Raw genomic sequence first — 14,178 nt, 5'->3', positions numbered from 1 at the left:
AGTGAGGCTAGAGCTGGAAGCTGAAGTTTGCAGATCAATATAATTCAAGAATTTTTATCCCTGTTTTCTCTATTTCTTGAAACGTCTTGGAAAATGCCGGAAACCCTGATATTCGCTAATATTTTTTACATTGCAGTTTTTCAGAGAAAAGACTGTACAAAGTTTTTAGGACTTTAGAGGTCACTATGTATAACTGTTTATGATGCCCCATCTCATTGCTTTTCTTAGGCCGGGAGTGATAACCTAGGGACATGGGAACTGGTTGCAGTCAAATAGTCAGCTCTTAACATCAGTTTTTGGAGAAAGAAGCTCTATTATAAAAATTGTAAATTTTGTTACAAGTAAAATTTTTCTAGGAAGACCTTTGTTATCACTAATTACACTGACTGCAAACTCAGTATTAAATCGATGCTTGTCACACTTCAAGCACCCGTAATCCCCGAGATGTTTTCTTTGCCATGCTGTTTAGATAGCTTGCTATGCTTTTGTACCTCTCTTCTTTGTACAGTAAACTACTTCTAGCACATAATTATCCTCTGACTTTCACATACTCTGCTGTTTGCTGGCTCCAAGGTCGCTATCCCAGGTTTTACTGTTTCCTTATCTCTGTGTATTTTGGAAGTCACCCTTTAGCTGCTCTGTCCTCTTTCTGCCTTCCGCCTGCTATGAACAGAACTATTGGATCAGCTCCAGGTATGGTAAATGGCTCCTTTTCTGCAATTTGTCCGGAAGAGTAATGACTGTACTCTCCCATTCTTACGCATAGCACTTCAGTCCTACAGTCTTCTGGCAGAGACAGATACAAATGCTGTTAGGCTTTTAAGCTGAGAGTCCTGGGCTCACTTTTCTGCCTTGCTAAGGTTTCTCTTCATAATCTTGAGCCTAGTCACCTAGTCTCTCTAGCTGTATCTATACTGTGAGGTTAAGAGCAGGCTTTCTGTCCACACTGCTGGCTTTGGTTCAAAATGCCTACATTTTTTTTTAAGAAAATTCAACCTTGGGATTTCTGTTCTTCTGGCTCACTCAGTCCTGCCCATCCTTTTTCTGTCCAGACTTTATGAACAAAAACTTGGACTATGTCTAGATAGCGGTCAGGCCAGAGCTTTCCTCCAGGAGCTCCAGCATGATCCAGAGTGCATACTTACATGATGAGCAATTCTAGACTTGAACAGGTTCGGATCTGCACTTGTCTGTGTAAATGGGCCCCTTTGGCCCCGATCCTTCATCAGTAGTGAGGTTATATGTTTGACTGTGTGACCCTCACACACTAATGTGCTGAAGACCATGTCAAGACCTGAGACTAAAGTCAGGTGCTTCAGCTTCTTTGGAAAATCAAGCCTGAACATTTACTGGGCATTTGTCATTAAACACATAGAAAATCTATACATATAGTTCAGCATAGATATTGTTTGCATTTAAAATGTACTTAATTATTAAGGCAGTATAATAAGAACATTATTGTATTAATTATTACTTTCTTTTCCTGACTCAGTTCAAGACATTTCAGTCATTTTCTTTTAAAGAATTGTATTTTCTTAAAAAGTTGTGTTTCTGAGCCGCATCTGCCCTCCTGCTGAGGAGAAACGGGCCACTGTGGTTACTTTCTGCAGATGCTGTGGTTCAGTTTTACATCTCTAATTTCCAGGTTATTAATATGGTAAGAGGAGACTTCCTCCCTCTGTTCGTAATAGGTGGGCAGGTACTCCAGTGTGTTTGGCCATTATAGAGGCAAGATTTGCAGGGAGAGATAATATCTCTTATTAGGCCACTTGGTATAATTGAGAAAAATGGGCACACTTTCAAGCTCAAGAGTCCTTTCACGAGGTCTGTCTAGATGCAGCAAAATTCAAACTAAATGCAACTTTGACACAATTGCTCCTAGTTTTGTCAGTTAAGAGACTTGAAGGGATAGGATTTAGTCTCCCATGAAGCAGAAGAGTGTTAGCAAGGGGAGGCATGACAAACTGCTAGTTCCTGTGGTACAGAGAGAAAATTAAATCATTATTCCCTTCATACAAGGAGGAATAATAAGGGGCAGTTTGAGAAGGAAGTTTTAATGAGCTATGTAGCTTGCATCTCCACTGAGTTCAAGATTTTTAGGCTCTGGTTCAAAAAGCAGAAAACCTGGCTTCAGGAAGCCAGAAGGCTTGTGTTGGTACAAGAAGAGAAGAGGCATGGGGTTGAGAAAAAATGGCTAGGAAGATAGTAGCCAAACTGGCAGATGCTGGCTTATTGAGTTTGTGAAACTACAGCCTGTTTTATAGTGTTTCACAATTGCAGGCAGGTCTCCTGCTTGATGTGGCTTATTAAAATTAAATCCACGTGTCACTAATCATTGCTTTTATAAATAAAAGAATATATTGATCTTCTGTACCTTCTAATTTGAAGGTTGTAAATGTGACTAAAAATGCACAATCCACTTTCATTCCTTCTGGCAAGAGATAAGTGAGGCAGTTGTACAAATGAAATAGCAGATGCATGGAGAAGTTAAGCAGCCCTCGCCAGGGTCACACTATGGGTGAGTGGTGGAATTTGGAATAAGACTGTGTTTCATCAGAGTGCCAAAAAATAAAGAAAATAAATTCTTGCAGTGTCCTAAGGTCTTAATCATCTGCAATGTAAAGAACCCTCTTGACTGAAACGGGCTGTAGACCACTAGTTTGCAGCTGGTTAGTTGTTCATGTGCAGACAGGGTGGATGTCGGGATGAGGAAAGCAAAACCTTGTGCTAGGAATGCAGAGGTTGCCATGCCAGGTCAGGTGAAAGGTCCACTGAGCCTGATCTCCTGTCTCCAGCACTGGCTGAAAGAAAACACCAAGGGGAGAGTGCAAGAACTTCCCTCAGGTGCTCCCCCATCCTCTAGCTGTTTCGACCCCATCAGGGTTTCCTGAGCTGAATGTGATTTCCACATACTTAGTTTAACCCTCAGTAGATTTTTTTTTTTTCTAAGAACCTGCAGTCTCCCCTTGAACTAAAGTGAATTTTTAGCATCCGCACTATCAGAAGTGGCAGATTTTGAAGTGACATTGTGAGTACATGTGCAGATCTATCATTTCAGCTTCATTCAGACCAGAGCTCTGAAATGCGTTTTGGAATCATGAATCAATTCAGGATCTCTCCTGTTCCCAGTGTACTACTAGGCTCGTTGTGTAGGCCATGGCAGACTGGTACACGCTGTGCTTGGAACAAGGTAGGCAGTGGAAATGCGACAGAGTGAAACAGAAATGATCTACACTTGCAGAGCTGTGGGACTGTGCCTGTCCATATTAAATCAGCATCTGTTCCTCTATCCATCTTTCAGCTCCCATATCCAAATGTTTTAGAAGCTCATATGCTTCCCTTTGGAATGTTGATGTTAAGTGGCATTTTTGTCCTGTTTGTATTGAAAAGACTGTTTCGCTATCGAGGCAATAACAGCTTCAACCTCATTTGGTATTTATTGTAAGAAGGCAGCTTTATCAGACTCCAAATGCTACTCAGTAAACAGTCAGTCCAAAGTCAAACAATGAGACCTCAGCTTTCTTGGAGCCTTTTACCTTTCCAGAACTGCACCCAGAGGATCAATGTGATAATGATGTGTTGGCAGACAGTTTAGCAAGTGTACTTGGATAAAATCTCAGCCTGTGAAAACCTGCACAGTTAAACATAGCAAGGACAAAAATGTCTGGATGCAGCAGATGAGGAGAATAAAAGTTTTTTGTTAAGAAAGTAAACTGTATCTCCCTGGAGGAAGTAAAACCAAATATGCAACAATGAAACCCAACCACAGGCTGACTCGCCAGTGCCAGCTCTTCCTGCGCTATAGCCAGGCCTGTGCGCATTCCTGGTCCGGCTACAGATGCATTTCACGGAGGGATTGCACATGGAGTGGCACATATCCAAAGCATGCTGCTGCTGCTGCTATGTCAGACATTCAGGGTCTTGAGGTGATGATGATGTTTAGCCTCCCTGTCCTAGTTTTCTTGTTAAATTTGAGCTTGAGAGTGTAAAGTAGGAGCTGACCAGTAGATATGGGCAAGGGCCAGAGATAACTTTTCGCAGTGTGCAGGGTATGAAGGCTGAAGCAGCCCACTTTTTTTTTTTTTTTTTTTAGGGGGAAAAGGGAGGTTTGACACAACAGCAAGAAATAGCTCCACCGACCTGTTTCCAAATCCCTTCTTACAATACACAAGATAAAAAGTAGGAAAGTCATGATCTGGATTTGTTCTCTGTTGAAATGGTCAGACTTCTCTTACAGAAATCCCCTCTCCAGCTTGCGACAACATTCAGACATCTGCTACTGCATTTCTAGAATGCTTTCCTTCTCTCTAGCCTCCCCAAGGTGTGTCGAAACCACAGACGTGCCATAAATCTGAAGGGGAGTGAAGGAATTCGATTAGGAATGTACAACAGCTGCCTGCTCCTTGTTCAGTGCCTTGCTCACATTGAGTTCCTGCGGATGTCACCTGCCTGATTGTTAAAAATATATGTTAAATAATTAATCTATTTCTTCCCTTCTCTCTGATTCCTAAAGGAAATTATATCTAGGAGTCCAAGACCAAGAAACATATGCAAGTGCGTTTATCTTTACAAATACAAGATGAACAGTTCTGCACTTTTTCTCAAAGTGTTGCCTTCCTTTCTATAGTGGAAATGATTCTTGATAGGAAAAACATGCTGAAGCACCCTGCACTTCCCTAGGCATCATTCAAATGCTGTGTGATCCCATCAGCCCTGGTCTTTCCGCTTCTTCCGTAGGGACAGCTGCCTCTTACTTGTGTGCAGCTTAGTGCAGGATATAGTGTCCCTTTTTACTTTTCCAAAGGCATTCCTCCCAATCAGTATATCCAGAAACCATTAAGAAACAGTGAACAGGATGTCCCTGCTGCTGCAGTCAGAGGCACTGGAGCTTGTGTTGTTGGAAGACCAGAAGAAAGTGTCTCATTTAGAATTGCCCACCCTTGGTAATTAAAGCACTCTGCCACTTTGGAAGATTTGTCAAGGGTCTGTTTCACGTGCACCCTTCAGCCACAGACTCAAGAAACTGCCAGTCTCCTTCTGATGTCCCAGCAATTCCAGCATGTCAAGGCCTGAGTCTCAAAAGTACCAGGAATCTGCAGGTCACATACTCTGTGGGGCTTGCAGGTACCCTGCACCTCATGCCTTTGGAGGCCTGCTCCCGGATAGGCTTCGATGTCTGCACAGAAGGGAGAGCTATAGCCTTTTTGTGGTGCCAAACAGGCAGTGGTGAGACAGGTATGAATAGCAGCCTCACCATAGGCTCTACTGGGCTTATAACTCTTCATACCTTTCCTTTCCGTGTAGGGTTTGTGATTATTGTGCTTGGAAGCTTTGAAAACCCCCATCTGATTTCTTGGCAATTAACGCTGGATACACAGCCCTGGAAACACAATAAATCCTTCAATCTGGTCAGACTGCTGCTCTCTTCCTGATGGTTCTTCATGAACCATGACATGCAATGAGGCCTCTTATTGCATGTCTTTGCAAATGGGCCTTGATCCAAAGTCTGTGAAAGTGAGGAGATGAGTGAGTGAGTGAGAGGTTTGGATTTTGCTCTTACCATGGTGGTGGCAGAGGAGGAGAACTAGAGAGGCGTAAAGAATGCGTCATGCAGGAAGGTGTTTGGCTATGTATTAGCAGTATTCGACTTCTCCAGCTGTTTAATAACGTATGAAGTCAAGGGGAACAATTTTCTAAATGCATCTGCTCTCAAAGCAGCTCACAGTCTTGCAGGACTCTACCAAACTGGTATTGATCTCCATGAACTTTTAAAAATGAATTCCTCCTTTGTGAACATCACAAAGTGCAATTTTACACTGATTGGGACTTTGTACGCATGGCATACAGCAGCTCCTTGTGACCATGCTTCTGGAGTGAATGTATTTCTCTAGTAAAGCAAAGCAAGTTCTAATTGCAAACCCCATAAAAACATTTTGGTTAACATCAGGTTAGTCTCTTCTTCCTTGCCTCTTCAGTTCAAGCAGGAAGGAAAAACAGTCAACGCTGCAGGTACTTTAGGAACTACTGTGTTTGAATGCCAGCGCTTAAAGGAAACAAATCTGGGAAGGAAGAAACTTGGCAGAGTTGCTGTTGTGATTTTAACATATTTCTGTGTGAATCTCTGTAGATTCCCATCCTCTAGATAAGAGTCTGAAAAGTCTTTTGCTTTAGTGAGATGGCCAGCTGCTGGACATTACTGGGATTGTGTGCCTGGGGAAAGGGTAGCAGTCAAGCCTTTTTGGAAACACTCAGCACATAATAAGAGTCCAGATCCTAGAAAAGGGGCTGCCATTTGGAAGTCGCAGAAAGTAATTTGTCTTAACTGGAAATAGAGCTTCCTCCCTCAATCTCTTCATCTTCTCCTAACAGAGCTGTGTTCAGGTGCATGTGCTGTGTCAGCAAAGTTGAGTGCACATTGGGAGAGAAAAGGTTTTTCCATATGCCTTCAGCCCATGTTATGGCAGCTGCAATGCTGGAGGAGAAGGAGAGGCTGTAGGTCAGAAATGGTGGGCTTAACACTGGCAACTAGCTCCCAAGCAAATTTCCTTTTCGGGAAGGTTATAAGAAATAGCTAGAAGTGTTGCTTATCCTGAGCAACAGCTGTAGTGGACTTAATTGACTGTTGTACTTTGGCAATGCCTAGAAAACTCTGCTGAAGTCAGGGCCTTGTGCTAAGGGATGCAAACACTCACGCATCAGAAGGCAGTCCCCAAAGGACTTGCAGATCAGAGAGACCGGGCAAAAGATTTATCCCTGTTCTCTGGGTGAGGAGGTGAAGCGGAGGGAAGGGAGGTGTCTTGTCCAAGCTCACACTGGGAATTTGCATTAAGAGTTCAAGACTGAATGCAGATCTCCAAAGTGAGAGCAAAATGTTTCATCTGCAAGTCTATCTTCCCTGTCATGGTAGGTTGTCCTGACCTCTCTGGTTAAGTGTCACGTCTTGTTGTCAGGCACGGGGTTAACATATACCCTCTGCTGAGTAAGAACATGTAAATCATTCATATCCTCTAGATCCGTTGTAGGCAGCTGCACAGATTAGTACAATGGCAAGCCTCACATGCAGAGGAAAAATTGCAAATGCTCACAGGCTTAAAATCTTGGATATGCGTTCGCTTCTGATCTTTGACGGCTCTAGTGGCTATAAACCGTGGCAATGCACTGAGATTAGATTTGAGTCCAAAGGTGCGGTGAATTACAGTCTGCTCGTTACTAGCATTTTACCTAATTATCACTCCGTACAGTCTGTCCCACCTGAATTCACATTGTCTGTAAGTAAACATAACCGGCTTTCGCCCGCTTGGAAGCTGTATGAGCCTCTGTGGCCAGAGTGGTGCAGCACTAATGTCATAGTGACCTGAGCCCAGCTAAATTGAACCCAATAAATTTCAAGCGACAAACCCCCCGTAGCTGCCAACTCTCCCTGTTCGGTGCAGACAACTTCTCTCTTTCCTGCCTCCCCTCCAGTACACAAATGCACTCTGGCCATCTGTCATGTCTCTTGCTCCCACACAGACAGACTTGTTTATTCAATATCTAAAAAATAAAACATGCCTCCCACCTTTGTCACAGAGGGTCTTCTATTAATGTGGAAAATCTGCTTTCTCTCCTGCGTAGGCTACAGCATATTGCACACCCTGAAGCTCCAGGCCCTCCACATCCCCTAGTGTCCCCTGCGAGTGCCCAGGGTTGTGCCACAAGACCTACTGCTGATCCCACAGACATTAGTTCAAAAGGTGCTCCTGGCTTAAACCAATGTAAGGATCAAAGTCGGGGCAATATTTGATCCTCTTCTTTCTCCAGCTGCAGCAGTCAGTCAGATGCTCACAAGATGTCTTTTCTCTTTACACTGATGGTCTGCCAGTATCCCGCAGGTCTTCTGCTGGCATTCTCTAAGCTCTTCCCTTGGTGATTTTGCACTGTCCTATTTCATCACATCACCTTTTCTGATATCCTGATTCTCTTTTATATTCAGGATGTGTCTCATCTTTTTCTCATCAGTAAATTTCAGGAGCTCTCTTCTGCTTTCTTCTTTGAAGTAATAATTCCCCATCTAGCACTTGGTTTCTGAGTCTTGTACATACCAAAATTACAGTTAAACTCTTGGACCCATCTATAGACAATGTAGATCTATTGTCTCCTAAGGATGTTGGTTGTAATTGTCGCTGAATTTACATAGTTTGGTCTAGTGTATATCACAGCAAATGTCTCTAAAGCTTGACAAGAGATCCTCTTTTCAGGAATTCTCTGGAGACAAATCTCCATTGCCTCTGTTGTCAGCAAGCAGGTGGGTAGAGGACATGGCTTTTTGTTTAGAGACATAAGGTGCCTTAAATTATCTGCCCTGACATAGCAAGGTTTTTTTACAAATTCTAGATGAGTTAGCCAGCTTTTTGCTACACCTAACCAAAATCAAACTTGCAAAGGGAGCGAAAGGGACCCGTATTGTTTTGGTACTTTGGGATGTACAAAGGAGGTTGACAGTGTATATTTTAAAGTTGCTTTGTTCTCATGCTAAAAAGATAGGTTTTGTCAAGATTGGAAAAACCTATATCCAATGTGGAAAAAACTAGTGATGACAGGAGATAAATAAATGGTGAAATCTGATGGTCACAGCAGATCTGTTGAATAGGCATCCGATTAGCACCGAGTGACTTTCAGTGGCTGCAGAAAGCAGGGCGGAGAGAAGTGAAACATTTTCCCTTTGCCCAGGCAACCCACATGCAGAATTCCCCCGTCAGCTCCGCTCTACCCTTTCCCACCCCTTCCAGGTAACCACAAAGGAAGGCCACACTGGCATCTTCCCCATTTCAGATGGCCCCTACGTATCCAAAAGTAGCAAAGCAAGGCACAAGTGTTTTCTCCCTTTGCAGTGAATTCCTTCCAACCCTTCTTCCACCGGTGAGAACTCCACCTGCCTCTGCAAACTTGCACCTCCGGCTCTCAGCAGGGAATTCTTGACATTTGCCCTGGTGCTGCCTGGGATACCTGTGAGAGATCTATCCCTGCTAGAAGGTCTGAAAAGATCAGAATATTGGAGGCTCTTTAAGGAACTGACTGCATGGAAAAGAAGAATTTTTGTTCTCTGAGCACCAAAGGAGAGGAAGGAATATACCAGTTTAGTTCAGAGAGTCAAGGTATCCTACCCCCTGAAATCCCAAGGAACTGCCACGCTGGTGTATACAGGAGCCACAGAAGCCCAGTGTTTGGTTGATCTGCAGCCAAACCTAGGATGGTCCTTTTATTTGTTTTGCCCTGTTTCAGGTGAATTCTACAGATTTGTACAGATTGACCTGTTTTTCTCAAACTTCACATGGGCAGATGGGAAGCAAGTAGAGGTTTATGTGGAAATCCTTAAAACAGTTATGTACATGGTTCCACTTAATATTTTCTGCCCTGAGTACGTAGAGCTTTACAGGAGGCGTTTTGGGAATGACTCATGTACTGAATAAGATTACTGAATCAGACTTAGAGGAAGTTGGATAGAGAGAGTCCTTAGGAGCTTCCCTGTTGTTTTTCCCAAACTTTAGCTGGAGTTATTGTTTTCTTGCTGGACATTCAGTGTATGATAATCTTTGTCCCACATAACAGAGTGCTAGCTAAAAAGCATAAAACCTATTTCACTTCATGCTTCATGTGTTAAGGAACTTTCTTGTAGTTCAGTATTAATGGCAAATATTTGGTCCTCTTTTCTGGAAGAGTTTTATGCTAAGTCCCCCTTGTGATTTTTTTCCTAGAATTTGAAGCCAGAACAATTGTTTAGATCTGATATCCTGTGTATCACAGGACACTAAATTTTACCCTGTTATCCTTGAACCAATGATTTGTTAGGATTTAAAGAAAACAAGAAATGGAGAACCTGACACTGCCTGTAGCATCTTGTTCCAATGTTTGATCACCCTTAGGGTGAGAAATCACTGCCATATTTCGGATTGAAGTTCATTTGGCTTCAGCTTCCAGCCCCAGATTCTTGTGTCTTTCTCCTAGCAGTTTAAGAGCTTGTATGCCCTAGGATTTTCTCCTGATGAATACCTGTACACCATAATCATGTCATCTCTCAGCCAAATTTTCAGTAAGCTAAATAGATTGAGCTACGTGACCAGAACTTCTCCCTGCTTGAAACTTTATGCAACAGGCAAGAAATTGCTATCAAGTTCCTTATGCATGGCAAGTAAATGCTTGTTCTTCAAGCAATTATATGCCCTGGCCTACAGAACTGTCATAGTGGCATAAGGTAGCTGTGGAAACATGATCTTGACTGGAATTACTCTGATATCTCAGCCTTTCCCTCTTCTACCTTCTCCTGAGCTCTGTGGCTTAACAAGTGGGATGACCTTACATGCATTGGGATCTTACCCTTTCACTGCCTCTCTAAAAGGTAAACCCTGAACTTTTTCTTTCATTCTCCCTCTCTCTTAACCATGAACCAGTCGTTATGGTGATTTTCTTTGCTCTGCAGGAAGATCTGGCAAACGGATCGTGGGAACAATGCACGGTGGAGACACAGAGGAAGACGTAAGTAACCATCCCACATGCCTGCGGAGCTTCTCTGACAGTGCTTTAGAATTACTGCCCTCTCCTCAGCTAGAGAAACAGTTTCTTACCTGGTGAATCTTCATGCCACAGGCCTGCTTCTCCCTTCCTTTCCTCCAGCTATCTGTATACATACATACTTTTCCATTTTTATTTTGCTCGTGGAGTCTCTGGGCATTGGCCTGTGCTTTAACCTCAGCTTGCAGTGTGTAAATAATGGTACATGTGCTGCAGGAATGCTGCCATCGTGCTGTTCTGCTGAGCTGTTGGGGCAGATTGCTGGGAGGAGGGCATCAGTGCAGTGCAGCAGGAGTCGGACATATGGATCTGTGCATATGCACTGCTCCAAAGTTGTACCATGACTCGTAGCCCTCACGCTGGCCTGTGTTAACACAGCATCGCAAGCATCAGTCCTTCAGCTGCTGTGACAGGATGAGAGTTGAACTGTGATCTCTGCGCCCCTCGAGGTCCCTGCTTTGCAGATAGAGCCATCTCATGGCTCCTTGCTTTGTGTCTGGTCTAGGTCGACGTGGTGAGCAGGCAGTGCCTCACAGGTGCGCACAGGCTTGTACAGCAGGCAGGTATTCTGGCTGCCGTGCTCAGCCTGCTGCAGAGAGGCGATCTTGCCGTGCCTTCGGGTGCTCTAAGTGGTATGTCTGTACTAGGAAGTAAAACAGGGCCTCCGGCCCTTAACGCAGCTGCCCTGATGTGCTTTGCATCCATACAGTACACCATCCAAAAAGGTGCCTGCATCCAACCTGTCTATTGGGAACAGTGGGGATGTCCTATTCCCCAGATGGTGCTGGGATATTGTCTGGGAGAGTGCTAGTTAGCACAGGTCAAAATTGTGCTAGGAAGTAGTGCAAACACTTAAAAACTGTGATGACGGTGGACTAGTCTTTGAACCTGTGCTGTCTGTTAGTTTGCAAGTACAGATGTAGCCCTTCTGTCTCACTGTCCAGTGGACATGGGCCCTGCCAGTGTTGCCTGTCTAGGTGAGGAGGACATGCTAGAAGTTCAGACATCCTGTCTGGGCCAGCAAGAAGCCCTGCAGTACTGGGGCATCCTCAGTCTCTCTCAGTCCTGCCTCTGCCTTTTGGCACCTTCATGCCATAGAAATTAAGCCTCTTTGAAACAAAGAATTTGCTCTTTCAAAAAGTCTTTCACAAAAGCCCATTATGGACAGCAGACCCTGGGTGAGCAACGAAACACTGGCTTGGATCAAAAAAATGAGATTAATGGACAGTCATCAGCTAGCAAAAGCTGCTCTGTCATTCTGCATTGGGAGTGGAGATGTTGAGTCTTACAGTGAGACAGAGCTCTACCCTGTAATCCAGCATTTGGGGCCTTTGGGTTTATCTGTTGCAACTCAGAGCTCCAGTGAGGTTTCAGCACAGCAGCCTGCATATTAGGTAGTTACACACGGGTCTCTGAGAGCTCGGCACCTGCTGGCCATAAGCTGGTTCAGAGACTCTGCCCTCACACTCAAAGCCCCTGATAGTATTGCAGTACCTACCTTGGAGACCTCCAGTGAGAGATGTGTCCCACCAGAGCCAAAATGGACTGTTAAGCCCCAGAGTCCCAAGGAAAAGATTTAAAATTGGAGGGAAGCTGACAGGGAAAATCGTCACCAAAGACGACGAGAACAGCAGGAAACTCCTAACGTTCACCACCAAATACAAAAGGCATTCTTTGCCACAGTTGTCCACACTGCTAGGTTAACCACACAGAGGTCTGGGCAGACTTTCTCCTGTAGGCAGGGCCAAAAGAGAGAAAAAACCTCTGCTGTTCTGTGTTCCCTGTGGGAAGACACGAGCACTATAGTGTTAAGGGAGTTAAGTTTCTTGCTAGAGAGGGAAGAACTGCCTTTCATTCTTCCCATCTTCGCATTTCCCTGGAAAGGAGCTTGCCTGGCCATGCTCTGCTGTTTGTCTCTGCCAGAATGGATCTGGTTAAGGCTGTTTGGTGCCTTTTGGGGAATGATTTATGCCTTTGGCATTCAGACCCATCTCTAGGTAGGGATGGGAGCTGCCAGTGCTTTAGGTGAGCTCCAGCTCTCCCACCTTTCCCTGCTTCTCATCTCAGCTCCCCTCCCATTCTAGGCAGCTGCTTTTCCTGGAGGATGTGTGTCAGGCAGGAGGACCTGCAGGCCTCCTCTTGGGGAGCAGGTCTCTGAGCACCTGCTCTTTCTTGGTAGCTTAAGCTGAGTTTCCCCCATTTTGTTTGTACTCTCAGTGTCTTTGTTGGAAGGAGTGCAACAGTTCTCGAATATGGCACACGGCACCTCAGCTGTACCTGCTTTCCCTGCTGCCTTCTCTCCTGCTGTCATCCTGGTTGCCTTCTGTTTTCTTTTATGTTCTCGTACATTTTTTTTTCTGCTCTGCCTCTCCTGTTCTTTCCACTCTGACTCTCCAAGGGGGGATCTGCCCCAGCCCAGCCAGGCACATACAAGAACAAGGCACAGGTAGGTTTTTCTCCTGCAGTTAATTTTTTTCCACTAGGCCCAAGTCCCTTGGTCTTGCATTAGGTCCTACTTTAAAGTTAAAGCCCCACAAAGTTTTTAATACCACAGATTGAGCAGAAGTGAGGGAGTCTGTTGTCAGCCCCATGCAGTGTGGAAGGAGGTGTGCAACAGATTGTATGGAGCAGCCACTGTCTAGTAAAGTGGGGAACTGCAGGTGAAAGCCATGGGGCCATGGGGGCCTTTAGCTCAGCCCTTCACTGTTTTGGGAGGCCAGCAGCACAGCAGCCTGAGCTACAGGCTGGAGCAAAGCCTTTTGCAGAATCTGCTGCTGCTCGCTGGAGCAAGTCCAAATCTAGAGTCCTACCAGTCCAGGCAAAGAGCCTTCCCCTCAGCCCCCAAGTGTGTGATCATGCCGCGTGCAGGGGAGGAAGCTACTTAATGTCAGCCAGAAGCAGTATCCTCTACTTTTGAGCTGACAGAGATGCCTTGTGAACGGTGAGCTTTGTCTGTTGGTAGCACATAGCTCTGAGATCTGAACTGGCCGTGAATTCTGTGCGCTCTCTCCTGCAGGAGGACTCGGAGGACAGTGAAATTGACCTGGATGATGATGATGATGATGAAGAAGTGGAAGATGACAGCATGGAAATCTCCCCGAGCAAATCCAATCGCCGGGCAAGGAAGCCAGAGCCGCTAGAGGAAAGTGATAATGACTTCTGACTCTTCAGTAGCAGGACCAGGAGGCATCTTGAAATGCAAACTTTGGACAGCGTGCAGGTCAGGAGTTAATAGCCTGCCATCTGAAAAGTGCTTGCCAGCCCGAATTCAGAAGTTGGTATATAATGTTCATTAAACTTGAAAATTAAACTTGGATTGCTAATCTTGTGACTCTCAAAGTACGAGCAGTTTATCCGTAATTAGAATCACAGTAATGTGGAATGCTGTTATTTCCATAATTGCCTTAGAACAGGCCCTCATGCACCACAGTGCCAAAAGTTGCACTCCAGTGAGCATTGTGTGCTTGATTTCCCTGCATTTCACAATATCCAAACAGACTTGTTGGCTTAATAAATCTGGATGGAAAGCCGCTTTGGGAGCACATTTAAATTGATTTTAAATCTGGCTTAAATGTATTTATCCTAAACATACCCCTTACTAAATCAAGGGCTTGTCTCCACAAAGAGCAG

The 14,178-nt window shown here is 44.6% G+C and overlaps 1 protein-coding gene across 2 annotated transcripts in view; it reads left to right on the top strand.

Moving 5' to 3' along the window:
• The window catches only part of CLUAP1 (clusterin associated protein 1), an 80,519-nt gene extending 66,629 nt beyond the window's left edge, over positions 1 to 13,890 (top strand). For both annotated transcript variants that reach the window (XM_067306208.1, XM_013939980.2), the window contains exons 11-12: positions 10,457 to 10,512; positions 13,565 to 13,890. In XM_067306208.1, the coding sequence (XP_067162309.1) occupies positions 10,457 to 10,512; positions 13,565 to 13,711 (203 nt within the window). In that variant the 3' untranslated portion in view covers positions 13,712 to 13,890. The remainder of the gene's footprint in view (positions 1 to 10,456; positions 10,513 to 13,564) is intronic.
• The last annotated feature ends 288 nt before the right edge of the window (positions 13,891 to 14,178 follow it).

Source organism: Apteryx mantelli, chromosome 16 (genome assembly GCF_036417845.1).
Source record: "Apteryx mantelli isolate bAptMan1 chromosome 16, bAptMan1.hap1, whole genome shotgun sequence".
In the NCBI taxonomy this organism is placed as follows: domain Eukaryota; kingdom Metazoa; phylum Chordata; class Aves; order Apterygiformes; family Apterygidae; genus Apteryx; species Apteryx mantelli.
The sequence above is the reverse complement of the archived record's forward strand: the minus strand, read 5'-3'. Positions and strand labels throughout refer to the sequence as shown.